The sequence below is a fragment of the Salmo trutta genome, chromosome 14 (genome assembly GCF_901001165.1).
Source record: "Salmo trutta chromosome 14, fSalTru1.1, whole genome shotgun sequence".
Lineage (NCBI taxonomy): Eukaryota > Metazoa > Chordata > Actinopteri > Salmoniformes > Salmonidae > Salmo > Salmo trutta.
The window spans coordinates 3,358,413-3,383,540 of record NC_042970.1 but is presented as its reverse complement, the minus strand read 5'-3'; the positions used below and the strand labels follow the sequence as shown (position 1 = coordinate 3,383,540).

General features: G+C 41.8%; 3 protein-coding genes across 3 annotated transcripts; all 3 read right to left on the bottom strand.

Moving 5' to 3' along the window:
- Positions 1 to 731: 731 nt before the first annotated feature.
- On the bottom strand, positions 732 to 17,237 carry LOC115207255 (RING finger protein 208-like). Its single transcript, XM_029774230.1, has 3 exons — positions 17,177 to 17,237; positions 2,065 to 2,438; positions 732 to 1,513 (listed from the first exon to the last, which is right to left on the bottom strand). Exons 2-3 carry the CDS (start codon positions 2,400 to 2,402, stop codon positions 1,429 to 1,431), a joined length of 423 nt encoding a protein of 140 aa, XP_029630090.1. The 5' UTR covers positions 2,403 to 2,438; positions 17,177 to 17,237; the 3' UTR covers positions 732 to 1,428.
- LOC115207259 (E3 ubiquitin-protein ligase RNF186-like) lies at positions 15,911 to 17,179 on the bottom strand. The gene is made up of 2 exons (XM_029774237.1): positions 16,819 to 17,179; positions 15,911 to 16,282 (listed from the first exon to the last, which is right to left on the bottom strand). Exons 1-2 carry the CDS (start codon positions 17,154 to 17,156, stop codon positions 16,198 to 16,200), a joined length of 423 nt encoding a protein of 140 aa, XP_029630097.1. The 5' UTR covers positions 17,157 to 17,179; the 3' UTR covers positions 15,911 to 16,197.
- Positions 17,238 to 22,078: 4,841 nt separating the features above from the next.
- LOC115207260 (E3 ubiquitin-protein ligase RNF186-like) lies at positions 22,079 to 24,398 on the bottom strand. Its single transcript, XM_029774238.1, has 3 exons — positions 24,311 to 24,398; positions 23,508 to 24,064; positions 22,079 to 22,936 (listed from the first exon to the last, which is right to left on the bottom strand). The coding sequence occupies exons 2-3, from the start codon at positions 23,843 to 23,845 to the stop codon at positions 22,861 to 22,863; spliced, it is 414 nt and encodes a 137-aa protein (XP_029630098.1). The 5' UTR covers positions 23,846 to 24,064; positions 24,311 to 24,398; the 3' UTR covers positions 22,079 to 22,860.
- Positions 24,399 to 25,128: the final 730 nt, after the last annotated feature.

The following is a 25,128-nucleotide window of genomic DNA, read 5'->3' as shown; positions in this document are numbered from 1 at the left end:
CTACAACCAGAAGTGACTTCGTAGCTGGTTAGGAGAGCTAACCCTAAGCCTTTTCCTAACATTTTTTACATTTTAGTCATTTAGCAGACACTCTTATCCAGAGCAACTTACAGTAGTGAATGCATACATTTCATTAAAAAAAAAATTCTTCCCGTATTGGTCCCCCGTGGGAATCGAACCCACCACGCTGTCGTTACAAACACCATGCTCTACCAACTGAGCCACACGGGAATACTTATCTATCTATCTATCTATCTATCTATCTATCTATCTATCTATCTATCTATCTATCTATCTATCTATTCTTTTAACCACATTCTCCTAACCTGCTAAGTTAATTCTCCTAACCTGCTGCGTAAATTCTCCTAACCTGCTAGTTTAACTATCCTAACCTGCTGTGTAAATTCTCCTAACCTGCTACGAAAAAGTCAATTTTGGTTATAGCTTTATCAAAGTGACGTGCTTTTAGGGAATCTCATATGTAAGAATGCATTCAAGGTTCTCTGAAACATGATTACAACAGAGAGTGATTTCAGTCATGTACAGCACACACCAAAACCAAGGACAGTGGAATGTTTTTGGTTGTTTTGTGTTTTAGGAAATAGTAGTGTAGAATGTGTAGTGAATTAACACCCCCAACTCTATTTGGGGTCCATAAATAGTTGGATATCGGACAGTTACTTTCCTAATGTAATGATAGTAACAAGCAATTTCACAACTCTAAGACAGGGTTATTTTAAAGTAGATGTATTTATTTACCAATAAATATAATTCCAGTATAAAAAAAACATGCTCTTTAAACAGAACAGATAAATAAAACATGTAAAATGAGGATAAACAAATCCAACTTCCCTTATATGGGGGATTGGAAATGATGCAGACAATTACATTAATAAAATTAACAATCAATCTGCAATATTAAAGCTGTTATAAAATGATGTAATAATAAATACTAAACATCCACTTCCCTTCACGCAGTAATACACCTTTTATCAAATGATTAAACATCTATTATAAACATTGTTCACAGTATATTGTATTGTACACAGCACACATTGTACAGCACACAGTCTCTAACCTTCACCCCTCTATCTATCTATATCTATCTATCTATCTATCTATCTATCTATCTATCTATCTATCTATCTATCTATCTATCTATCTATCTATCTATCTATCCCCTATCCATCCTTCATTATTATTAATATTATTTAACCCTTATTTTACCAGGTAAGTTGACTGAGAACATTACACATACCCAAAGTCAATCAGAACCAAAGCACATGGATAATTGGTTCAATCTTTCCTCATTATGGAAAATCCCCGGTCGGTCCTGTTTAGTGAATTAGCTTCATTACTCAATGAGTATCTCCTACTCTGAAATGGTAACATCCAGTCTTCTTCTTCTCTGCTCTTCGTCTTCTCGGTTTACAGTACAATGTGCTTCATCCTCCTCATCCTCCTCAGGAAATTCTGTATTTTGAGCCTCAGGCCACAATGCCTTGATGGAGACCTGGAGGACAGGAGAGTAGGGGAAAAGAAAGAGAGTAGGCAGAGAGAGAGAGAGAGAGAGAGAGAGAGAATGAGAGAGAGAGAGATAGAGAGAGAGAGAGAATTACAGTTTAGTAATTGAACAGACTTCTGAACCTAAAAAGGAAGCTGTACTTGCTGCATAATACAATCATAATACCATCAACGTGAGCAAACTGTCACCTAAATTAAAACCATCACAGTACAACAATACAACTGATGAATAGAGAAATCAAGACCAATAGATGTAGTGATACAGAAAGGGAGAGAGCAGAGAGAGAGAAAAGGAGAGGTGAGCGAGAGAGAGAGAGAGAACAAGAGATACGAGAGAGAGAAAAAAAGCAGAGCGTTGCAAAGGGGAGAGTGATAGCAGAGAGAGAGAGCAGAGAGAGAGCAGAGAAAGAGAGCAGCGAGTGAGAGCAGAGAGAGAGAGTGAAAGAGACAAAATGGGAGGAAGAGCAGAGAGCAGAGGAATGTTTCTCCAGGTTTCTAAATCAGTCTATAAATCCATCCACCTTTGCTTGGGGTACTCACCATGTGTACTGTGTAGTGGTCTGTGTCTGTCTGTTAGCTTCCTTCCACTCTTCCTCCTCTTCCTCCTCCTCCTCTTCCTGTTGTGTGTCTGGTATCTGGTCCCAGATCTCAGTGTTAACCCACAGCGACCCCGGCAGGGTGAGGCTGGGCTCGGTGCAGGTGACCCAACGGCACAGTGGGCAGCAGACTGTCAGTAGGCCGCTCTGGTGCCTGGACATCGCCTGCAAGCACAGCCCACAGACTGTGTGCTTACAGTGGAGCATCCGAGGGATCTTCTCCCTACGAGAGTAGGACTGGAGGCAGACGCAGCACTCCATGTCCTCACTCATCAGACCCATGGCTGGATGGCTGGATGGATGGATGGATGGATGGATATACGGCTGGAGCACAGAGGAACTCTAGACAGAGAGTCAGTGTCTGGGCAGGAAGACGTGGGGTTTAAACGCTGGTCTGAGGTCAGTGTTCCCCTTGTGGTTTATTCAGGTCCTGGTTTGGATTTGATGAGGATGAGCTGATCCTAGATCTGTGCTTTGGAGCGTAGGTCAGGAATCTGCAAAAGACATTAAGATGTTAAAATAAATTAAATTAGACACAGTGACTTCATCACTGGCACTATGTAAACATATATAATGTAATAACATATCTTAAATCAACAGGCTGTCATGTTTTTCTGAAAAGACATGAAGAAAAAATATCTTTAAAAATATCACACACATTTATAACATCCATTTTCAGCACAGCGACCAACTATCTAACGACAAAACTTTGTGTGTGAGAGAGAAGAGTGTGTGCTCTTATTTTAAGCCTTGAGGGAGGAAACAAAATGCAGTTATTTTCCCAGAAAGGGCAGTCTCTCACCTCCTCTACTCTCAGGTGAGGCAGTAAAGTTCCATAGAACGAGGTAAACACTTCCAGGTCACTTCTATAGCATAGTAGGTCACTTCAGGAGAATTGCCAGGGCCGTGTATTGACATTTACAGGGCAGGTGTTCATGTCTACAAAGGGCACATACACTGAGTGTATAAAATATGTTCCTAATGTTTAGTTCACTCAGTGTACGTCCAGTTTAAGATGGATCAATCTTCTTTGTAGAGAATTTTCACAAGAGAGGGGGGAGCATTTGTAGAACACTTTCTGTGGACTTGAAGAACCCTCTCTGTGGACTTGTAGAACCCTCTCTGTGGACTTGTAGAACCCTCTCTGTGGACTTGTAGAACCCTCTCTGTGGACTTGTAGAACCCTCTCTGTGGACTTGTAGAACCCTCTCTGTGGACTTGTAGAACCCTCTCTGTGGACTTGTAGAACCCTCTCTGTGTACGTGCCTGGTTATTGTAGTTTTTATGTACAGAATCAGTTCAATGGAAGCAGTTTCTCTTCTAGATAAGAGACACAGTTCAATGGAAGAAGTTGTTGATCTTCTCCTATGACCCTTTAATGACTCACTTATCTTACAGTATGTGGTATACCTGTCTATTGTGGATGACGTTTATTATAGTTTATATGGATCCCAGGACTCCATGGAAATGTCAGGTGTTAATGAGTGAGTGGCCTGTCCAGTTGTTTTACCATAAAAATCTGATGAATTGATGGATGAATGAAACCCCAATAAGGAGAGTTTCAGGCTGCTGTGTTATTGTTTTAAAGTCACGTGTTTCTACTAATATCAAGTCACAAGTTCAGTGGAAACCTTGTAAACAACCACTCTAAACGGTCAATTAGAAAACAGTCTCCCTGTTGAAACTTGTAAATAAACCGGATTGACTTTGAATTGACAAATTATGATGGCTCTTCTTTAGGTTCACCTGGAAATTCCAGGTGATTCACGCCTGTCTATTCACAATGTCAGCTAAGTGTCAACCACTAACGCATAACAGACACACAAACAAACACATTTATTCCATGAACAAAACATAAAATTTCAAGTTGCATAATTAAGCATGGAATTTGTGTGTATCTCTCTAATGAATTCCTATCATTAAAGGGCCAGAACAAGAGACTGAAAGAGCTTTGTCAAAGTCTTCTGCTAGCTTATAATTGTTATTTTTCTGCTGTCTGAAGTAATGACTAAGCTGCACACTAAAACAACGTGTGCTAAATAACAGTAAATGATGAGTAATTCTGCTAGCCAGGGACGGTAACCAGCTCTACCGTCAGCCCTGTTTGGTAACACAGGGACTTTGTCCCAAATGGCACCCTATTCCCTATATAGTGCACTACTTTAAAGGCAAAGGCTCTGGTCAAAAGTAGTGCACTACATATGGAACAGGGTAGCAATTGGGACACACCCAGGGACAATAGAGCTGCCTACTTCTCTGACAGACACCTCAAGGCAACAATTATCAAGAAAGGTTAAGAACAATAAACCAAAAAGGAGCCATAAAATATACATATTAAACACAAAGTTTATATATATACATATAGACTGTTGTCTCCTCATTAGAGTGTATATATAGACTCTTGTCTCCTCATGACGACACCATTCTGTATACTTCTGGCCCTTCTTTGGACACTGTGTTAACAACCCTCCAGACGAGCTTCAATGCCATTCAACTCTCCTTCCGTGGTCTCCAACTGCTCCTAAAGTAAAACTAAATGCATGCTCTTCAACCGATCGCTGCCTGCACCTGCCCGCCTGTCCAGCATCACTTCTCTGGACGGTTCTAACTTAGAATTTGTGGACAACTACAAATACCTAGGTGTCTGGTTAGACTGTAAACTCTCCTTCCAGACTCACATCAATCATCTCCAATCCAAAGTGAAATCTAGAATTGGCTTCCTATTTCGCAACAAAGCATCCTTCACTCATGCTGCCAAACATACCCTCGTAAAACTGACCATCCTACCAATCCTCGACTTCGGGGACGTCATTTACAAAATAGGCTCCAATACCCTACTCAACAAGCTGGATGCAGTCTATCACAGTGCCATCCATTTTGTCACCAAAGCCCCATATACTACCCACCACTGCGACCTGTACGCTCTCGTTGGCTGGCCTTCGCTTCATAATCTTCGCCAAACACATTGGCTCCAGGTCATCTACAAGACCCTGCTAGGTAAAGTCCCCCCTTATCTCCGCTCACTGGTCACCATAGCAGCACCCACCTGCAGCACGCGCTCCAGCAGGTATATCTCTCTGGTCACCCCTAAAGCCAACTCCTCCTTTGATCGTCTCTCCTTCCAGTTCTCAGCTGCCAATGACTGGAACGAACTACAAAAATCTCTGAAACTGGAAACACTTATCCCCCTCACTAGCTTTAAGCACCAGCTGTCAGAGCAGCTCACAGATCTCTGCACCTGTACATAGCCCATCTTTAATTTAGCCCAAACTACTACCTCTTCCCCTACTGTATTTATTTATTTTATTTATTTTGCTCCTTTGCACCATATTATTTATATTTTAACTTTGAACTTTCTTCAAACTACAAATCTACCATTCCAGTGTTTTTCTTGCTATACTTTATTTACTTTGCCACCATGGCATTTTTTGCCTTTACCTCCCTTATCTCACATCATTTGCTCACATTGTATATAGTCTTATTTTTTTTCTACTGCATCATTGATTGTATGTTGTTTTACTCCATGTGTAACTCTGTGTTTTTGTATGTTGTCGAACTGCTTTGCTTTATCTTGGCCAGGTCGCAATTGTAAATGAGAACTTGTTCTCAACTTGCATACCTGGTTAAAAAAAGGTGAAATAAAATTTTAAAAAATTAGGGTCTATATAGACTGTTGTCTCCTCATTAGGGTCAATATAGACTGTTGTCTCCTCATTAGGGCCTATATAGACTGTTGTCTCCTCACTAGGGCCTATATAGACTGTTGTCTCCTCATTAGGGTCTATATAGACTGTTGTCTCCTCACTAGGGCCTATATAGACTGTTGTATCCTCATTAGGTCTATATAGACTGTTGTCTCCTCATTAGGGTCTATATAGACTGTTGTCTCCTCATTAGGGTCTATATAGACTGTTGTCTCCTCACTAGGGCCTATATAGACTGTTGTCTCCTCACTAGGGCCTATATAGACTGTTGTCTTCTCATTAGGTCTATATAGACTGTTGTGTTGTTGCTATACTAGTCAGCTAAGTCCATTGGATATTTAAACATATTGGTCTCTAAATCCCTGTCTCAGCACAGTTAGGGAGACTCACGGCGCCAGCCTGAACTGCTTGGCTCATGGGTTGACTGACAACGAACACTACTCAAGACGCATCAACTCATATCGTCATCTGTCTGAAATGTTATGCTATTCCCTGTACAGTATTCTGTTCTAGCCGGACACTAGTCAAAAGTAGTATATTATATACTGTACTAGTCAGGCCCTGGTCAAAAGTAGTATACTATATACTGCACTAGCCGGTCCCTGGTCAAAAGTAGTATACTATATACTGTACTAGCTGGGCCCTGGTCAAAAGTAGTATACTATATACTGCACTAGCCGGGCCCTGGTCAAAAGTAGTATACTATATACTGCACTAGCCGGGCCCTGGTCAAAAGTAGTATACTTTATACTGCACTAGCCAGGCCCTGGTCAAAAGTAGTATACTTTATACTGCACTAGCCGGTCCCTGGTCAAAAGTAGTAAACAGTCGTGGCCAAAAGTTTTGAGAAAGACACAAATATTAATTTCCACAAAGTTTGCTGCTTCAGTGTCTTTAGATATTTTTGTCAGATGTTACTATGGAATGCTGAAGTATAATTACAAGCATTTCATAAGTGTCAAAGGCTTTTACTGACAATTACATGAAGTTGATGCAAAGAGTCAATATTTACAGTGTTGACCCATCTTTTTCAAGACCTCTGCAATCCGCCCTGGCATGCTGTGAATTAACTTCTGGGCCACATCCTGACTGATGGCAGCCCATTCTTGCATAATCAATGCTTGGAGTTTGTCAGAGTTTGTGGGTTTTTGTTTGTCCACCTGCCTCTTGAGGATTGACCACAAGTTCTCAATGGGATTAAGGTCTGGGGAGTTTCCTGGCCATGGACCCAAAATATCGATGTTTTGTTCCCGAGCCACTTAGTTATCACTTTTGCCTTATGGCTAGGTGCTCCATCATGCTGGAAAAGGCATTGTTCGTCACCAAACTGTTCCTGGATGGTTGGCAGAAGTTGCTCTCGGAGGATGTGTTGGTACTGTCATGACGTTGCCCTCTTTGGGTTTTCTATGCACCATCCCCCTACCTCTGTCTCCCACACCCAGGCTGCTGTGGTCAGAAGAGGTCGTAAATTCCTATGAGAAGATCCTGCCTCATGGCCCCAGTATAGAGAGAGAGTGAGTTTTCATAGACCAAACAAAGGAATTCTTCTACCTCACAGAACTTGACAACCAAACAATATTCAGGTTCTGGAGAAGGTATAAAAGATCGGAGAAGAATCCAGCAACGAACTGGTCTGTTTGGTGCAGTTTTGTGAAACTCATGAGAGACAATTTTGCCATATTACCATAATCATGTTTATAGAAGAGTCTCAGGTATGAGACTTACATCTAAATGGTTGTATAAAATGAATGAATAAGGATGGAACTTTTTGTGAAATTGTGTAATGTGATTTTGGACTGTGTAATGAAGGAAACTCCAATTCCCTTTGGAGTCTTAACTAAATTCGAGGACCGCGCATGAGCACAGTTATGGTCTGGCGTCATGGGACAGGCCCTTCTCTGCTCTTCCGAATAAAACCCCCACCTTGGTTTTCTATCCCCAGACCGAGCTTACCTCAATGACGAGATGGCTAAAGGTTGGAGACCAGCTTACCTCGATAACGAGAGGGCCAAGGTTTGACCATGCATTTCTCTGGCTGAACTTTTAACCATACCACGTGGTTAAACTCTTAGACTTTTGATACCGACAGAATAAGGACTTTGATATTGATTACTTGTCTGCAGCTAAGGAATTCGGTATCGTTGAACGCGAAGACCGACAACCGCCGAAAACAGCTATTCTATAACGACATGAATGTATGTCACTCTGAACTATCCATCTAACCACAACAGAGAGAGAGAGCGGGCGGACAGACTCTCCAACGGAAACAAGCTTTTCAACAGAGATCCAGACGACACACTGAGCGTAAATATATATATTGATTGCAGTTGTTTCCGAATGAGTGAGCGTTCATGTGCAAAGATTTAGCATTTCAATTGTTATAATTATCAACTCTGTAGTGCCTTCTCAGTTGACCCCCCTTTTGCCTAACAAGCCGCCATGCCGGTTTAGCCCACTAGGGCACATTCCTCTATCATTTCTTGTAATGATATCTACTGTTTGTTATGCATTTCTGTGAATTACTTAGTTAGTAAATAAATGATTTTAAGACAATTGATGTATGGATGACTCATAGTGAAGACTGGGTTCGTGCAGATAACCAACAATTTACGACGTTTGGAATGAGACTGACGTGAGGTATCTAATACGTCATTAATCAGAAGACTAATAGATCAGATATTATAATATCTGAAAGTTATATTAGGAAAATTATAACTTTGTAATCTGAATATTTTCCTTGGTCCCCCGACCTCCTAGTTAATTACAGTTACACAATTAATCAGTTTAATCGCGTAATAATAATTACAGAGAGTTATTTGTGTCACGTCCTGACCAGTAAAGGGGTCATTTGTAATTGTAGTATGGTCAGGGCGTGGCAGGGGGTGTTTGTTTTGTGTGTGTTTTTTTTTTGGTTCTAGGATATTTTGGTTCTAGTTTTCTATTTCTATGTTTCTTTTTCTATGTGTGGCCAAGTATGGCTTCCAATCAGAGGCAGGTGTCTTTCGTTGTCTCTGATTGGAAGCCATACTTAGGCAGCCTGTTTTTCCTGTGTTTCTGTGGGTGGTTGTTTTTCGTATAGTCGTAGTACCTTACGCAACTGTCGTATTGTTGTTTGTTAGTATTTTTGTTTAACCTGTTAGGGCTAGGGGGCAGTATTTACACGGCCGGATAAAAAACGTACCCGATTTAATCTGGTTACTACTCCTGCCCAGTAACTAGAATATGCATATAATTATTGGCGTTGGATAGAAAACACCCTAAAGTTTCTAAAACTGTTTGAATGGTGTCTGTGAGTATATCAGAACTCATATGGCAGGCAAAAACCTGAGAAGATTTCATGCAGGAAGTGGCCTGTCTGACAAGGTGTTGTTCTTCTTGCTTCTGTTTATTGAAGACTGAGGATCTTTGCTATAACGTGACACTTCCTACGGCTCCCATAGGCTCTCAGAGCCCGGGAAAAAGCTGAACGATATCGAGGCAGCCTCTGGCTGAAACACATTATCGCCTTTGACAAGTGGCCGATCAGAGGACAAAGGGCTTAGGCTCGTGCCCGAGTCGACACCGTGCTTTATTTTCTTTCGTCTGTTTACCTAATTGCAGATTCCCGGTCGGAATATTATCGCTTTTTTACGAGAAAAGTTGCATAAAAATTGATTTTAAACAGCGGTTGACATGCTTCGAAGTACGGTAATGGAATATTTGATTTTTTTTTGTCACGAAATGCGCCGTGCGCATGACCCTTATTTACCATTCGGATAGTGTCTTGAACACACGAACAAAACGCCGCTGTTGGAACATAACTATGGATTATTTGGGACCAAACCAACATTTGTTATTGAAGTAGAAGTCCTGGGAGTGCATTCTGACGAAGAACACCAAAGGTAATCAAACTTTTCTAATAGTAAATCGGAGTTTGGTGAAGCCTAAACTTGGTGGGTGTGTAAATAGCTAGCCCTGTGATGCCGGGCTATCTACTTAGAATATTGCAAAATGTGCTTTCACCAAAAAGCTATTTTAAAATCGGATATATCGAGTGCATAGAGGAGTTCTGTATCTATAATTCTTAAAATAATTGTTATGCTTTTTGTGAACGTTTATCGTGAGTAACTTAGTAAATTGTTAGTAAATTTTCGCCGGAAGTTTGCGGGGGGTATGCTAGTTCTGAACGTCACATGCTAATGTAAAAAGCTGGTTTTTGATATAAATATGAACTTGATTGAACAAAACATGCATGTATTGTATAACATAATGTCCTAGGGTTGTCATCTGATGAAGATCATCAAAGGTTAGTGCTGCAATTAGCTGTCTTCTGGGTTTATGTGACATTATATGCTAGCTTGAAAAATGGGTGTCTGATTATTTCTGGCTGGGTACTCTGCTGACATAATCTAATGTTTTGCTTTCGTTGTAAAGCCTTTTTGAAATCGGACAGTGTGGTTAGATTAACGAGAGTCTTGTCTTTAAAATGCTGTAAAATAGTCATATGTTTGAGAAATTGAAGTAATAGCATTTCTAAGGTATTTGAATATCGCGCCACAGGATTCCACTGGCTGTTACGTAGGTGGGACGATTTGGTGCCACCTACCCTAGAGAGGTTAAGTGTTCACTTTAATCAAAATAAAGAAAGAAGATGAGCACTATACCCGCTGCGCCTTGGTCTGTCCCTTACGACGTATGTGACAATTTGATAAATATGTCTTCAGTTTTAATGATGCCAAAGACACGACAGTACCATTCTTTATTCATGGTTGTGTTGTTAGGCAAAATTGTGAGTGAGCCCAATCCCTTGGCTGAGAAGGAACCCCACACATGAATGGTCTCAGGATGATTTACTGTTAGCATGACACAGGACTAATGGTAGCGCTCACCTTGTCTTCTCCGGACAAGCTTTTTTCCAGATGCCCAAACAATCGGAAAGGGGATTCATCAGAGAAAATGACTTTACTCCAGTCCTCAGCAGTCCAATCCCTGTACCTTTTGCAGAATATCTTTCTGTCCCTGATGTTTTTCCTGGAGAGAAGTGGCTTATTTGCTGCCCTTCTTGACACCAGGCCATCCTCCAAAAAGTCTTCGCCTCACTGTGCGTGCAGATTCACTCACACCTGCCTGCTGCCATTCCTGAGCAAGCTCTGTACTGGTGGTGCCCCGATCCCACAGCTGAATCAACTTTAGGAGACGGTCCACACTTGCTGGACTTTCTTGGGCGCCCTGAAGCCTTCTTCACAACAATTGAACCGCTCTCCTTGAAGTTCTTGATGATCCAATAAATGGTTGATTTAGGTGCAATCTTACTGGCAGCAATTTCCTTGCCTGTGAAGGCCTTTTTGTGCAAAGCAATGATGACGACACGTGTTTCCTTGCAGGTAACCATGATTGACAGAGGAAGAACAATGATTCCAAGCACCACCCTCCTTTTGAAGCTTCCAGTCAGTTATTCAAACTCAATCAGCATGACAGACCGATCTCCAGCATCATCCTCGTCAACACTCACACCGGTGTTAACGAGAGAATCACTGACATGTCGTCAGCTGGTCCTTTTGTGGCAGGGCTGAAATGCAGTGGAAATGTTTTTTGGGGGATTCAGTTCATTTGAATGGCAAAGAGGGACTTTGCAATTCATCTGATCACTCTTCATAACGTTCTGGAGTATATGGAACTTGCCAACATACAAATTGAGGCAGCAGAATTTGTGAAAATTAATATTTGTGTCATTCTCAAAACTTTTGGACACGACTGTACTATATACTGTACTAGCCGGGCCCTGGTCAAAAGTAGTATACTATATACTGCACTAGCCGTGCCCTGGTCAAAAGAAGTATACTATATCCTGTACTAGCCGGGCCCTGGTCAAAAGTAGTATACTATATACTGCACTAGCTGGACCCTGGTCAAAAGTAGTATAAATCTAATCAAATCAAATCAAATGTATTTATATAGCCCTTCGTACATCAGCTGATATCTCAAAGTGCTGTACAGAAACCCAGCCGAAAACCCCAAAGAGCAAGCAATGCATGTGAAAGAATCACGGTGGCTAGGAAAAACTCCCTAGGAAAAACTCCCTAGAAAGGCCAAAAACCTAGGAAGAAACCTAGAGAGGAACCAGGCGATGAGGGGTGCCAGTCCTCTTCTGGCTGTGCCGGGTGGATATTACAACAGAACATGGTCAAGATGTTAAAATGTTCATAAATGACTAGCATGGTCAAATAATAATAATCATAGTAGTTGTCGAGGGTGCAACAAGCACATCCGGTGAACAGGTTAGGGTTCCATAGCCGCAGGCAGAACAGTTGAAACTGGAGCAGCAGCACGGCCAGGTGGACTGGGGACAGCAAGGAGTCATCATGCCAGGTAGTCCTGAGGCATGGTCCTAGGGCTCAGGTCCTCCAAGAGAAAGAAAGAAAGAGAGAAAGAGAGAATTAGAGAGAGCATATTTAAATTCACACAGGACACCGGATAAGACAAGAGAAATACTCCAGATGAAACAGACTGACCCTAGCCCCCCGACACATAAACTACTGCAGCATAAATACTGGAGGCTGAGACAGGAGGGATCAGAAGACACTGTGGCCCCATCTGATGATACCCCCGGACAGGGCCAAACAGGCAGGATATAACCCCACCCACTTTGCCAAAGCACAGCCCCCACACCACTAGAGGGTGGTGTGGGGGCTGTGACGCACCCCTCCCATGGACGGCATGGAAGAACACCAGTAAGCCAGTGACTCAGCCCCTGTAATAGGGTTAGAGGCAGATAATCCCAGTGGAAAGAGGGGAACCAGCAAGGCAGAGACAGCAAGGGCGGTTCGTTGCTCCAGCCTTTCCATTCACTTTCACACTCCTGGGACAGACTATACTTAATCATAGGACCTACTGAAGAGATAAGTCTTCAGTAAAGACTTGAAGGTTGAGACTCACATGGGTAGGCAGACCATTCCAAAAAAATGGAGCTCTATAGGAGAAAGCCCTACCTCCAGCCGTTTGCTTAGTTATTCTAGGGACAATTAGGAGGCCTGCGTCTTGTGACCGTAGCATACGTGTAGGTATGTACGGCAGGACCAAATCGGAAAGATAGGTAGGAGCAAGCCCATGTAATGCTTTGTTGGTTAGCAGTAAAACCTTGAAATCAGCCCTTGCCTTAACAGGAAGCCAGTGTAGGGAGGCTAGCACTGGAGTATTATGATCACATTTTTTGGTTCTAGTCAGGATTCTAGCAGCCGTATACTATATACTGCACTACCAGGGCCCTGGTCGAAAGTAGTATACTATATAAGGAATGAATAGGTGCCATTTCAGACACAACCTGTCTGTTTGTTTGAAGAGTTTCATGGTTTCAAGACAGTCCAGTGACCAATGGGGTGCGGCAGGGTAGCCTAGTGACCAATGGGGGCGTCCGTCCGTCTGTTCGTCCGACGTACAGCTGTTCCTGATCGGGAGCCACACAAACCACACAGAAATAGACAGACTAGAAAACCATAGAAAACCAACACTAGAACATATACTCAAACCCCAGACTACATAAACCAAACACCCCTTTAATAACACACAAAACCCAAACCATATGAAACAAATACCCTTCTGCCACGTCCAGACCAAACTACAATACAAATACTCCCTCTACTGGTCAGGACGTGACACATAGGTCATCCCTGTAGACTGCCCATAACTAGTGCCTTACAGCTGTAGACTTATCATATAGTTATCAACTTAGGATAGTGCCTAAGCAATACACCAAGTAGGAAAACCCTAGATATTGCATTTGAGACAATACCATGATAATCATTTTGCCAGAACATTGGATGTATGTAGAATACAGTCCAATTAGATGATTTTTGTGTGAGAACTACATTTTGTATATCTTTTGTTTATGCTTTCATTCCTTTTCGGTTCAGTTCCCTTGACACTTAGAAAGTGATAGAGCCATAAACAACTCCCCCATACAACCATCAGTTAGTGCCACAACGCCGCTCATTTGGGAGGAAATGTAATGATATATTTCATGAGTGTGTGTGCGTTGCTAACATCTGCCTAAGTTACTGCCCAGATATTCCAGTCTGGAAGACCAGATGACGGGTCCGGAACGGCGATCCCAATCCGGACATCCGCTGCCGAGCCATGGAACGGACTTCTTCATTTGCAGAGACCCTACCCGGGTCAACCGCCAGATGGGGACCACAACGATGATCCATAACCAGGACAACCCACGTTCATTTTTGTGTTGGTTTGCAACATGCAGGTTAATTGCAAGATTGAACCCAACATGGGGGGACTGTCATGACGTTGGCCTGTGGGTAAGGTTTATGACCCCCCCATAAATACCTTTCTCCCTTCCTCTCTCTCTTTGACCCTACTGAAGGACTGTTGAATAGCCTTTGTTAAATATAGAGAGTCTGGGAACATCAAACAAGTGGGGGGAAAGGAACCATATTTCAGTAATAGAACCAGCTGAAAATATGCGTTGGGACTTAATGAATATGATGTCAGATCAGTTGTCATCTGAGACATTATGACTGATGACAGGATGACATAAACTGTACCTGCGAAAGTCTACACATTCTAGTTATCAGATTCACATGGAATTGTTGTGCAATTTAAATGTTTGATATTGAAACTGTTGGTTAGGAGATTAAATGTAATTTTAGCTTCCAAATGAGGGCATTGGGTTTTCATAAGGAAAGAGCCCTGCTTAATCAATGGCCCGCCCCTGTGAAGAGACAGGGGTTATAAACGATGAAACACACCCTTCTCCCCTCGCCACTATATAAGTCAGTGACAAAATGTAACCAGCCTGTTCAGGGTACGTGAGGTCTGCAGCCTCTGCGTTAAAAGGACTCACATGTCAAATACAAAACTAAGCCAACCTCAGCGTGAGCTTTGGTTGCGAATGGTATGAACTTTGAACTCTTATTCACTACAGAAGTGATACTTCCTAGACGTTGAGTTAGCAGCGGCCGCTGTAGATGTGAGCTAGGAAAGGACGGACGACGTATCCAGTCTAACACACAACGAATATACTACAATGTATCCATTTTACCACCAGTGACATTCTTCCGAGGACAGGAAGATCTCTGTTGGCCAACACGGCCAGCATCTACGACCAACCTACCGAAGCACAGCTCAGAGTAAATATTTATTGAATTTTTTTCCCTCAAATGGGCGGTAATTTAGAATGCAAACGATACTGTATTTACGATAGCATAGCTGCTTTCTTGGTTCCTCAGTCTTCCCGCTCTTTCATTCAAGCCCAACCCCTTTTCTTTGTGTAACAAGCCGCCATGCCGGTTTAGCCCACTAGGGCACATTCTCCTATCATTTCCTTGTAACCATATCTGTTTGTTATGCATTTCTGTGAATTATTTAGTTAGCAAATAAATGATTTTAAGACAATTGATGTATGGATGACTCATAGTGAAGACTTGGTTCGTGCAGACAAACAACAATTTACGAAGTTTGGAATGAGATTGAAGTGAGGTAAACTAACAAATCATTAAAGGAGACTAATCGATCAGATATTATAATATCTGAAAGTTATATTAGGAAAATTATAACTTTGTAATCTGAATATTTTCCTTGGTGCGCCGACCTTCTAGTTAATTAAAGTTACACGATTAATCAGTTTAATCACGTAATAATATTTGCAGAGAGATATTTGATAAACATATCTTCTGTTTTAATGATGCCAAAGACACGACATACAGCACACAGCAAAACCAAGGACAGTGGAATGTTTTGGGTTTGTTTTGTGTTTTAGGAAATAGTAGTGTAGAATGTGTAGTGAATTAACACCCCCAACTCTATTTGGGGTCCATAAATAGTTGGATATCGGACAGTTACTTTCCAAATGTAGTGATAATAATAAGCAATTTCACAACTCTAAGACAGGGTTATTTTAAAGTGGATGTATTTATTTACCAATAAATATAATTCCAGTATAAAAAAACATGCTCTTTAAACAGAACAGATAAATAAAACATGTAAAATGAGGATAAACAAATCCAACTTCCCTTATATGGGGGATTGGAAATGATGCAGACAATGTCCGTCCGTCCGTCCGTCCGTCTATTCATAACTTCCTTTATCTTTCTTTCATCCTCAATCCATTTAATAACTTCTTTTATATTTCCTCCCCCTATCCATCCTTCATTATTACTAATATTATTTAACCCTTATTTTACCAGGTAAGTTGACTGAGAACATTACACATACCCAAAGTCAATCAAACCCAAATCACATGAATAATTGGTTCAATCTTGCCTCATTATGGAAAATCCCAGGTCGGTCCTGTTTAGTGAATTAGCTTCATTACTCAATGAGTATCTCCTACTCTGAAATGGTAACATCCAGTCTTCTTCTTCTCTGCTCTTCGTCTTCTCGGTTTACAGTACAATGTGCTTCATCCTCCTCATCCTCCTCAGGAAATTCTGTAGTTTGAGCCTCAGGCCACAATGCCTTGATGGAGACCTGGAGGACAGGAGAGTAGGGGGAAAGAAACAGAGTAGGCAGAGAGAGAGAGAGAGAGAGAGAGAGAGAGAGAGAGAGAGAGAGAGAGAGAGAGAGAGAGAGAGAGAATTACAGTTTAGTAATTGAACAGACTTCTGAACCTAAAAAGGAAGCTGTATAATACCATCAACGTGAGGAAACTGTCACCTAAAGTAAAACCATCACAGTACAACAATACAACTGATGAAGAGAGAAATCAAGACCAATAGATGTAGTGATACAGAAAGGGAGAGAGCAGAGAGAGAGAAAAGGAGAGATGAGCGAGAGAGAGAGAGAGCGAGAGAGAGAACAAGAGATACGAGAGAGAGATACAGCGAGAGAGAGAAAAAAAAGCAGAGCGCTGCAAAGGGGAGAGTGATAGCAGAGAGTGATAGCAGAGAGAGATAGCAGAGAGTGATAGCAGAGCAAAATGGGAGGAAGAGAAGAGAGCAGAGGAAGGTTTCTCCAGGTTTCTAAATCAGTCTATCAATCCATCCACCTTTGCCTGGGGTACTCACCATGTGTACTGTGTAGTGGTTTGTGTCTGTCTGTTAGCTTCCTTCCACTCTTCCTCCTCTTCCTCCTCCTCCTCTTCCTGTTGTGTGTCTAGTATCTGGTCCCAGATCTCAGTGTTAACCCACAGCGACCCCGGCAGGGTGAGGCTGGGCTCGGTGCAGGTGATCCAACGGCACAGTGGGCAGCAGACTGTCAGTAGGCCGCTCTGGTGCCTGGACATCGCCTGCAAGCACAGCCCACATACTGTGTGCTTACAGTGGAGCATCCGAGGGATCTTCTCCCTACGAGAGTAGGACTGGAGGCAGACGCAGCACTCCATGTCCTCACTCATCAGACCCATGGCTGGATGGATGGATGGATGGATGGATATACGGCTGGAGCACAGAGGAACTCTAGACAGAGAGTCAGTGTCTGGGCAGGAAGACGTGGGGTTTAAATTGCTGGTCTGAGGTCAGTGTTCCCCTTGTGGTTTATTCAGGTCCTGGTTTGGATTTGATGAGGATGAGCTGATCCTAGATCTGTGTTTTGGAGCGTAGGTCAGGAATCTGCAAAACACATTAAGATGTTAAAATAAATTAAATTAGACTCAGTGACTTCATCACTGGCACTATGTAAACATATATAATGTAATAACATATCTTAAATCAACAGGCAATATTTTACTTACAAGTTCTGGAATATTTTCAGCACAGCGACCAACTATCCGACGATAAAATGTTGTGTGTGAGAGAGAAGAGTGTGTGCTCTTATTTTAAGCCTTGGGGGAGGAGACAAAGTTCAGTTATTTTCCCAGAAAGGGCGGTCTCTCACCTCCTCTACTCTCAGGTGAGGCAGTAAAGTTCCATGGAACGAGGTAAACACTTCAAGGTCACTTCTATAGCATAGTAGGTCACTTCAGGAGAATTGCCAGGGCCGTGTATTGACATTTAGATAAGAGAAGGAAGAGATACTGTTCACCTACTGTCTGTGCGTATGTGTGTGCATAGGTTATCTACGGTTGGTGTGGAGGTGTGTGCGTAAGCGGAGAGAGGATAAAATGAGCATCTTTGTTATTTGGACCTCAGAACGTTCTCTGAATAAACTGAACAGACCTTTTGCAGAAAGCTGAGTCCTTGCCTAATTATTAACCCTGTGTCTTACAAACCCTGGGGATTAGTCAAGGATATATTGATTGTTAATTTATAGCATTAGGATAGAAAATTCCTTTGACACATTTACAGGGCAGGTGTTCATGTCTACAAAGGGCACATAGACTGAGTGAATAAAAGGTGTTTCTAATGTTTGTGTCAGTCAGTGTACGTCCAGTTTATGATGGATCAATCTTCTTTGGAGGAGAATTTTCACAAGAGAGAGGGGAGCATTTGTAGAACCCTTTCTTTGGACTTGTAGAATCCTGTCTGTGGACTTGTAGAACCCCATCTGTGGAATTGCAGAATCCTCTCTGTGGACTTGTAGAACCCTCTCTGTGGACTTGTAGAACCCTCTCTGTGGACTAGTAGAACCCTCTCTGTAGACTTGTAGAACCCTCTCTGTGGACTTGTAGAACCCTCTCTGTGGACTAGTAGAACCCTCTCTGTGGACTTGTAGAACCCTCTCTGTGTACGTTCCTGGTTATTGTAGTGTTTATGTACAGAATCAGTTCAATGGAAGCAGTTTCTCTTCTAGATAAGAGACACAGTTCAATGGAAGAAGTTGTTGATCTTCTCCTATGACCCTTTAATGACTCACTTATCTTACAGTATGTGGTATACCTGTATATTGTGGATGACGTTTATTATAGTTTATATGGATCCCAGGACTCCATGGAAATGTCAGGTGTTAATGAGTGAGTGGGCTGTCCAGTTGTTTTACCATAAAAATCTGATGAATTGATGGATGAATGAAACCCCAATCAGGAGAGTTTCAGGCTGCTGTGTTATTGTTTTAAAGTCACGTGTTTCTACTAATATCAAGTCACAAGATCAGTGGAAACCTTGTAAACAACCACTCTAAACGGTCAATTAGAAAACAGTCTCCCTGTTGAAACTTGTAAATAAACAGGCTTGACTTGAAATTGACAAACTATGACAGCTCTTCTTTAGGTTCACCTGGAAATTCCAGGTGATTCACACCTGTCTATTCACAATGTCAGCTAAGTGCCAACCACTAACGCACAACAGACACACAAACAAACACATTTATTCCATGGACAAAACATACAATTTCACATCGCATAATTAAGCATGGAATTTGGGTGTATCTCACTAATGATTTCCTATCATTAAAGGGCCAGAACAAGAGACTGAAAGAGCTTTGTCAAAGTCTTCTGCTAGCTTATAATTGTTATTTTTCTGCTTTCTGAAGTAATGACTAAGCTGCACACTAAAACAACGTGAGCTAAATGACAGTAAATGATGAGTAATTCTGCTAGCCAGGGACGGTAACCAGCTCTACTATCAGCCCTGTTTGGTAACACAGGGACTTTGTCCCAAATGGCACCCTATTCCCTATATAGTGCACTACTTTAAAGGCAAAGGCTCTGGTCAAAAGTAGTGCACTACATATGGAATAGGGTTCCAATTGGGACACACCCAGGGACAATAGAGCTGCCTACTTCTCTGACAGACACCTCAAGGCTACAATTATCAAGAAAGGTTAAGAACAATAAACCAAAAAGGAGCCATAAAATATACATATCAAACACAAAGTCTATATATATACATATATATATATATACAGTGCAGTATATACAGTGGGGAAAAAAGTATTTGTTCCCCTGCTGATTTTCTACGTTTGCCCACTTCCAAAGAAATGATCAGTCTATAATTTTAATGGTAGGTTTATATTAACAGTGAGAGACAGAATAACAACAACAAAAATACAGAAAAACGCATGACAAAAATGTTATAAAATGATTTCCATTTTAATGAGGGAAATAAGTATTTGACCCCTCTGCAAAACATGACTTAGTACTTGGTGGCAAAACCCTTGTTGGCAATCACAGAGGTCAGACGTTTCTTGTAGTTGGCCACCAGGTTTGCACACATCTCAGGAGGGATTTTGTCCCACTCCTCTTTGCAGATCTTCTCCAAGTCATTAAGGTTTCGAGGCTGATGTTTGGCAACTCGAACCTTCAGCTCCCTCCATAGATTTTCTATTGGATTAAGGTCTGGAGACTGGCTAGGCCACTCCAGGACCTTAATGTGCTTCTTCTTGAGCTACTCCTTTGTTGCCTTGGCCATGTGTTTTGGGTCATTGTCATGCTGGAATACCCATCCACGACCAATTTTCAATGCCCTGGCTGAGGGAAGGAGGTTCTCACCCAAGATTTTACAGTACATGGCCCCGTCAAATGATGCGGTGAAGTTGTCCTGTCCCCTTAGCAGAAAAACACCCCCAAAGCATTATGTTTCCACCTCCATGTTTGACGGTGGAGATGGTGTTCTTGGGGTCATAGGCAGCATTCCTCCTCCTCCAAACACAGCGAGTTGAGTTGATGCCAAAGAGCTCCATTTTGGTCTCATCTGACCACAACACTTTCACCAGTTGTCCTCTGAGTCATTCAGATGTTCATTGGCAAACTTCAGACGGGCATGTATATGTATTCTTGAGAAGGGTGACCTTCCGGGCGCTGCAGGATTTCAGTCCTTCACGGCGTAGTGTGTTACCAATTGTTTTCTTGGTGACTATGGTCCCAGCTGCCTTGAGATCATTGACAAGATCCTCCCGTGTAGTTCTGGGCTGATTCCTCACCGTTCTCATGAAAATTGCAACCCCACGAGGTGAGATCTTGCATGGAGCCCCAGGCCGAGGGATATTGACAGTTCTTTTGTGTTTCTTCCATTTGAGAATAATCACACCAAATGTTGTCACCTTCTCACCAAGCTGCTTGGCGATGGTCTTGTAGCCCATTCCAGCCTTGTGTAGATCTACAATCTTGTCCCTGACATCCTTGGAGAGCTCTTTGGTCTTGGCCATGGTAGAGAGTTTGGAATCTGATTGATTGATTGCTTCTGTGGACATGTGTCTTTTTTACAGGTAACAAGCTGCAGTTAGAAGCACTCCCTTTAAGAGTGTGCTCCTAATCTCAGCTCGTTACCTGTATAAAAGACACCTGGGAGCCAGAAATCTTTCTGATTGAGAGGGGGTCAAATACATATTTCCCTCATTAAAATGCAAATAAATTTATAACATTTCTGACAAGCGTTTTTCTGTATATTTTTGTTATTCTGTCTCTCACTGTTCAAATAAACCTACCATTAAAATTATAGACTGATCCTTTATTTATCAGTGGGCAAATGTACAAAATCAGCAGGGGATCAAATACTTTTCCCCCCCACTGTATATAGACTGTTGTCTCCTCATTAGGGCCTATATAGACTGTTGTCTCCTCATTAGGGTCAATATAGACTGTTGTCTCCTCACTAGGGTCTATATAGACTGCTGTCTCCTCATTAGGGCCTATATAGACTGTTGTCTCCTCATTAGAGCCTATATAGACTGTTGTCTCCTCACTAGGGCCTATATAGACTGTTGTCTCCTCACTAGGGCCTATATAGACTGTTGTCTCCTCACTAGGGCCTATGTAGACTTGTTCTCTCCTCATTATGGTCACCAATCACAGAAGGACTTCCTAAAAACACACCACTTCGATATAGCTACAACCAGAAGTGACTTCGTAGCTGGTTAGGAGAGCTAACCCTAAGCCTTTTCCTAACATTTTATACATTTTAGTCATTTAGCAGACACTCTTATCCAGAGCAACTTACAGTAGTGAATGCATACATTTCATTTAAAAAAAAATCTTCCCGTATTGGTCCCCCGTGGGAATTGAACCCACCACCCTGGCGTTACAATCACCATGCTCTACCAACTGAGCCACACGGGACTATCTATCTATTCTTTTAACCACATTCTCCTAACCTGCTAAGTTAATTCTCCTAACCTGCTGCGTAAATTCTCCTAACCTGCTACGAAAAAGTATATTTGGTTATAGCTTCATCAATGTGATGTGCTTTTAGGGAATCTCATATGCATGAATGCATTCAAGGTTCTCTGAAACATGATTACAACAGAGAGTGATTTCAGTCATGTACAGCACACACCAAAACCAAGGACAGTGGAATGTTTTGGGTTGTTTTGTGTTTTAGGAAATAGTAGGGTAGAATGTGTAGTGAATTAACACCCCCAACTCTATTTGGGGTGCATAAATAGTTGGATATCGGACAGTTACTTTCCTAATGTAATGATAGTAACAAGCAATTTCACAACTCTAAGACAGGGTTATTTTAAAGTAGATGTATTTATTTACCAATAAATATAATTCCAGTATAAAAAAAACATGCTCTTTAAACAGAACAGATAAATAAAACATGTAAAATTAGGATAAACAAATCCAACTTCCCTTATATGGGGGATTGGAAATGATGCAGACAATTACATTAATAAAATTAACAATCAATCTGCAATATTAAAGCTGTTATAAAATGATGTAATAATAAATACTAAACATCCACTTCCCTTCACGCAGTAATACACCTTTTATCAAATGATTAAACATCTATTATAAACATTGTTCACAGTATATTGTATTGTACACAGCACACATTGTACAGCACACAGTCTCTAACCTTCACCCCTCTATCTATCTATCATCTATCTATCTATCTATCTATCTATCTATCTATCTATCTATCTATCTATCTATCTATCTATCTATCTATCTATCTATCTATCTATCTATCTATCTATCTATCTATCTATCTATCTATCTATCTATCTATCTATCTACCTATCTATCTATCTATCTATCTATCCCCTATCCATCCTTCATTATTATTAATATTATTTAACCCTTATTTTACCAGGTAAGTTGACTGAGAACATTACACATACCCAAAGTCAATCAAACCCAAAGAATATTAATAATTTGTTCAATCTTGCCTCACTATGGAAAATCCCAGGTCGGTCCTGTTTAGTGAATTCGCTTCATTACTCAATGAGTATCTCCTACTCTGAAATGGTAACATCCAGTCTTCTTCTTCTCTGCTCTTCGTCTTCTCGGTTTACAGTACAATGTGCTTCATCCTCCTCAGGAAATTCTGTAGTTTGAGCCTCAGGCCACAATGCCTTGATGGAGACCTGGAGGACAGGAGAGTAGGGGGAAAGAAACAGAGTAGGCAGAGAGAGAGAGAGAGAGAGAGAGAGAGAGAGAGAGAGAGAATTTCAGTTTAGTAATTGAAGAGACTTCTGAACCTAAAAAGGAAGCTGTACTAACTGCATAATACAATCATAATACCATCAACGTGAGGAAACTGTCACCTAAAGTAAAACCATCACAGTACAACAATACAACTGATGAAGAGAGAAATCAAGACCAATAGATATAGTGATACAGAGAGGGAGAGAGAGAGAGAGAGAAAAGGAGAGATACGTGAGAGAGAGAGAGAGAGAGATAGAGAGAGATAGATAGAGAACAAGAGATACGAGAGAGAGAGAAAAAAACCAGAGCACTGCAAAGGGGAGAGTGATAGCAGAGAGTGATAGCAGCGAGTGATAGCAGAGTGAGAGAGCAGAGAGAGAGAGAGCAGAGAGAGAGCAGAGAGAGAGAGCAAAATGAGACAAAATGAGAGGAAGAGCAGAGAGCAGAGGAAGGTTTCTCCAGGTTTCTAAATCAGTCTATCAATCCATCCACCTTTGCCTGGGTACTCACCATGTGTACTGTGTAGTGGTCTGTGTCTGTCTGTTAGCTTCCTTCCACTCTTCCTCCTCTTCCTCCTCCTCCTCTTCCTGTTGTGTGTCTAGTATCTGGTCCCAGATCTCAGTGTTAACCCACAGCGACCCCGGCAGGGTGAGGCTGGGCTCGGTGCAGGTGATCCAACGGCACAGTGGGCAGCAGACTGTCAGTAGGCCGCTCTGGTGCCTGGACATCGCCTGCAAGCACAGCCCACATACTGTGTGCTTACAGTGGAGCATCCGAGGGATCTTCTCCCTACGAGAGTAGGACTGGAGGCAGACGCAGCACTCCATGTCCTCACTCATCAGACCCATGGCTGGATGGCTGGGGTGTGGATGGATGGATGGATGGATGGATATACGGCTGGAGCACAGAGGAACTCCAGACAGAGAGTCAGTGTCTGGGCAGGAAGACGTGGGGTTTAAACGCTGGTCTGAGGTCAGTGTTCCCCTTGTGGTTTATTCAGGTCCTGGTTTGGATTTGATGAGGATGAGCTGATCCTAGATCTGTGCTTTGGAGCGCAGGTCAGGAATCTGCAAAAGACATTAAGATGTTAAAATAAATTAAATTAGACTCAGTGACTTCATCACTGGCACTATGTAAACATATATAATGTAATAACATATCTTAAATCAACAGGCTGTCATGTTTTTCTGAAAAGACATGAAGAGAAAAATATCTTCAAAAATATCACACACATTTATAACATCCGTAGTTATCTGATATAGACAAAGCTTTTCACTTTTATCATTATCAATGAGAGGCAATATTTTACTTACAGGTTCTGGAAGATTTTCAGCACAGCGACCAACTATCCTATGACAAAACTTTGTGTGTGAGAGAGAAGAGTGTGTGCTCTTATTTTAAGCCTTGGGGGAGGAAACAAAATTCTGGTATTTTCCCAGAAAGGGCGGTCTCTCACCTCCTCTACTCTCAGGTGAGGCAGGAAAGTTCCATAGAACGAGTTAAACACTTCCAGGTCACTTCTATAGCATAGTAGGTCACGTCAGGAGAATTGCCAGGGCCGTATATTGACATTTACAGGGCAGGTGTTCATGTCTACAAAGGGCACATACACTGAGTGTACTAAAGGTGTTCCTAATATTTAGTTCACTCAGTGTACGTCCAGTTTATGATGGATCAATCTTCTTTGTAGAGAATTTTCACAAGAGAGGGGGGAGCATTTGTAGAACACTTTCTGTGGACTTGAAGAACCCTCTCTGTAGACTTGTAGAACCCTCTCTGTGGACTTGTAGAACCCTCTCTGTGGACTTGTAGAACCCTCTCTGTTGACTTGTAGAACCCTCTCTGTGGACTTGTAGAACCCTCTCTGTGTACGTGCCTGGTTATTGTAGTTTTTATGTACAGAATCAGTTCAATGGAAGCAGTTTCTCTTCTAGATAAGAGACACAGTTCAATGGAAGAAGTTGTTGATCTTCTCCTATGACCCTTTAATGACTCACTTATCTTACAGTAAGTATATGGTATACCTGTATATTGTGGATGACGTTTATATGGATCCCAGGACTCCATGGAAATGTCAGGTGTTAATGAGTGAGTGGGCTGTCCAATTGTTTTACCATAAAAATCTGATGAA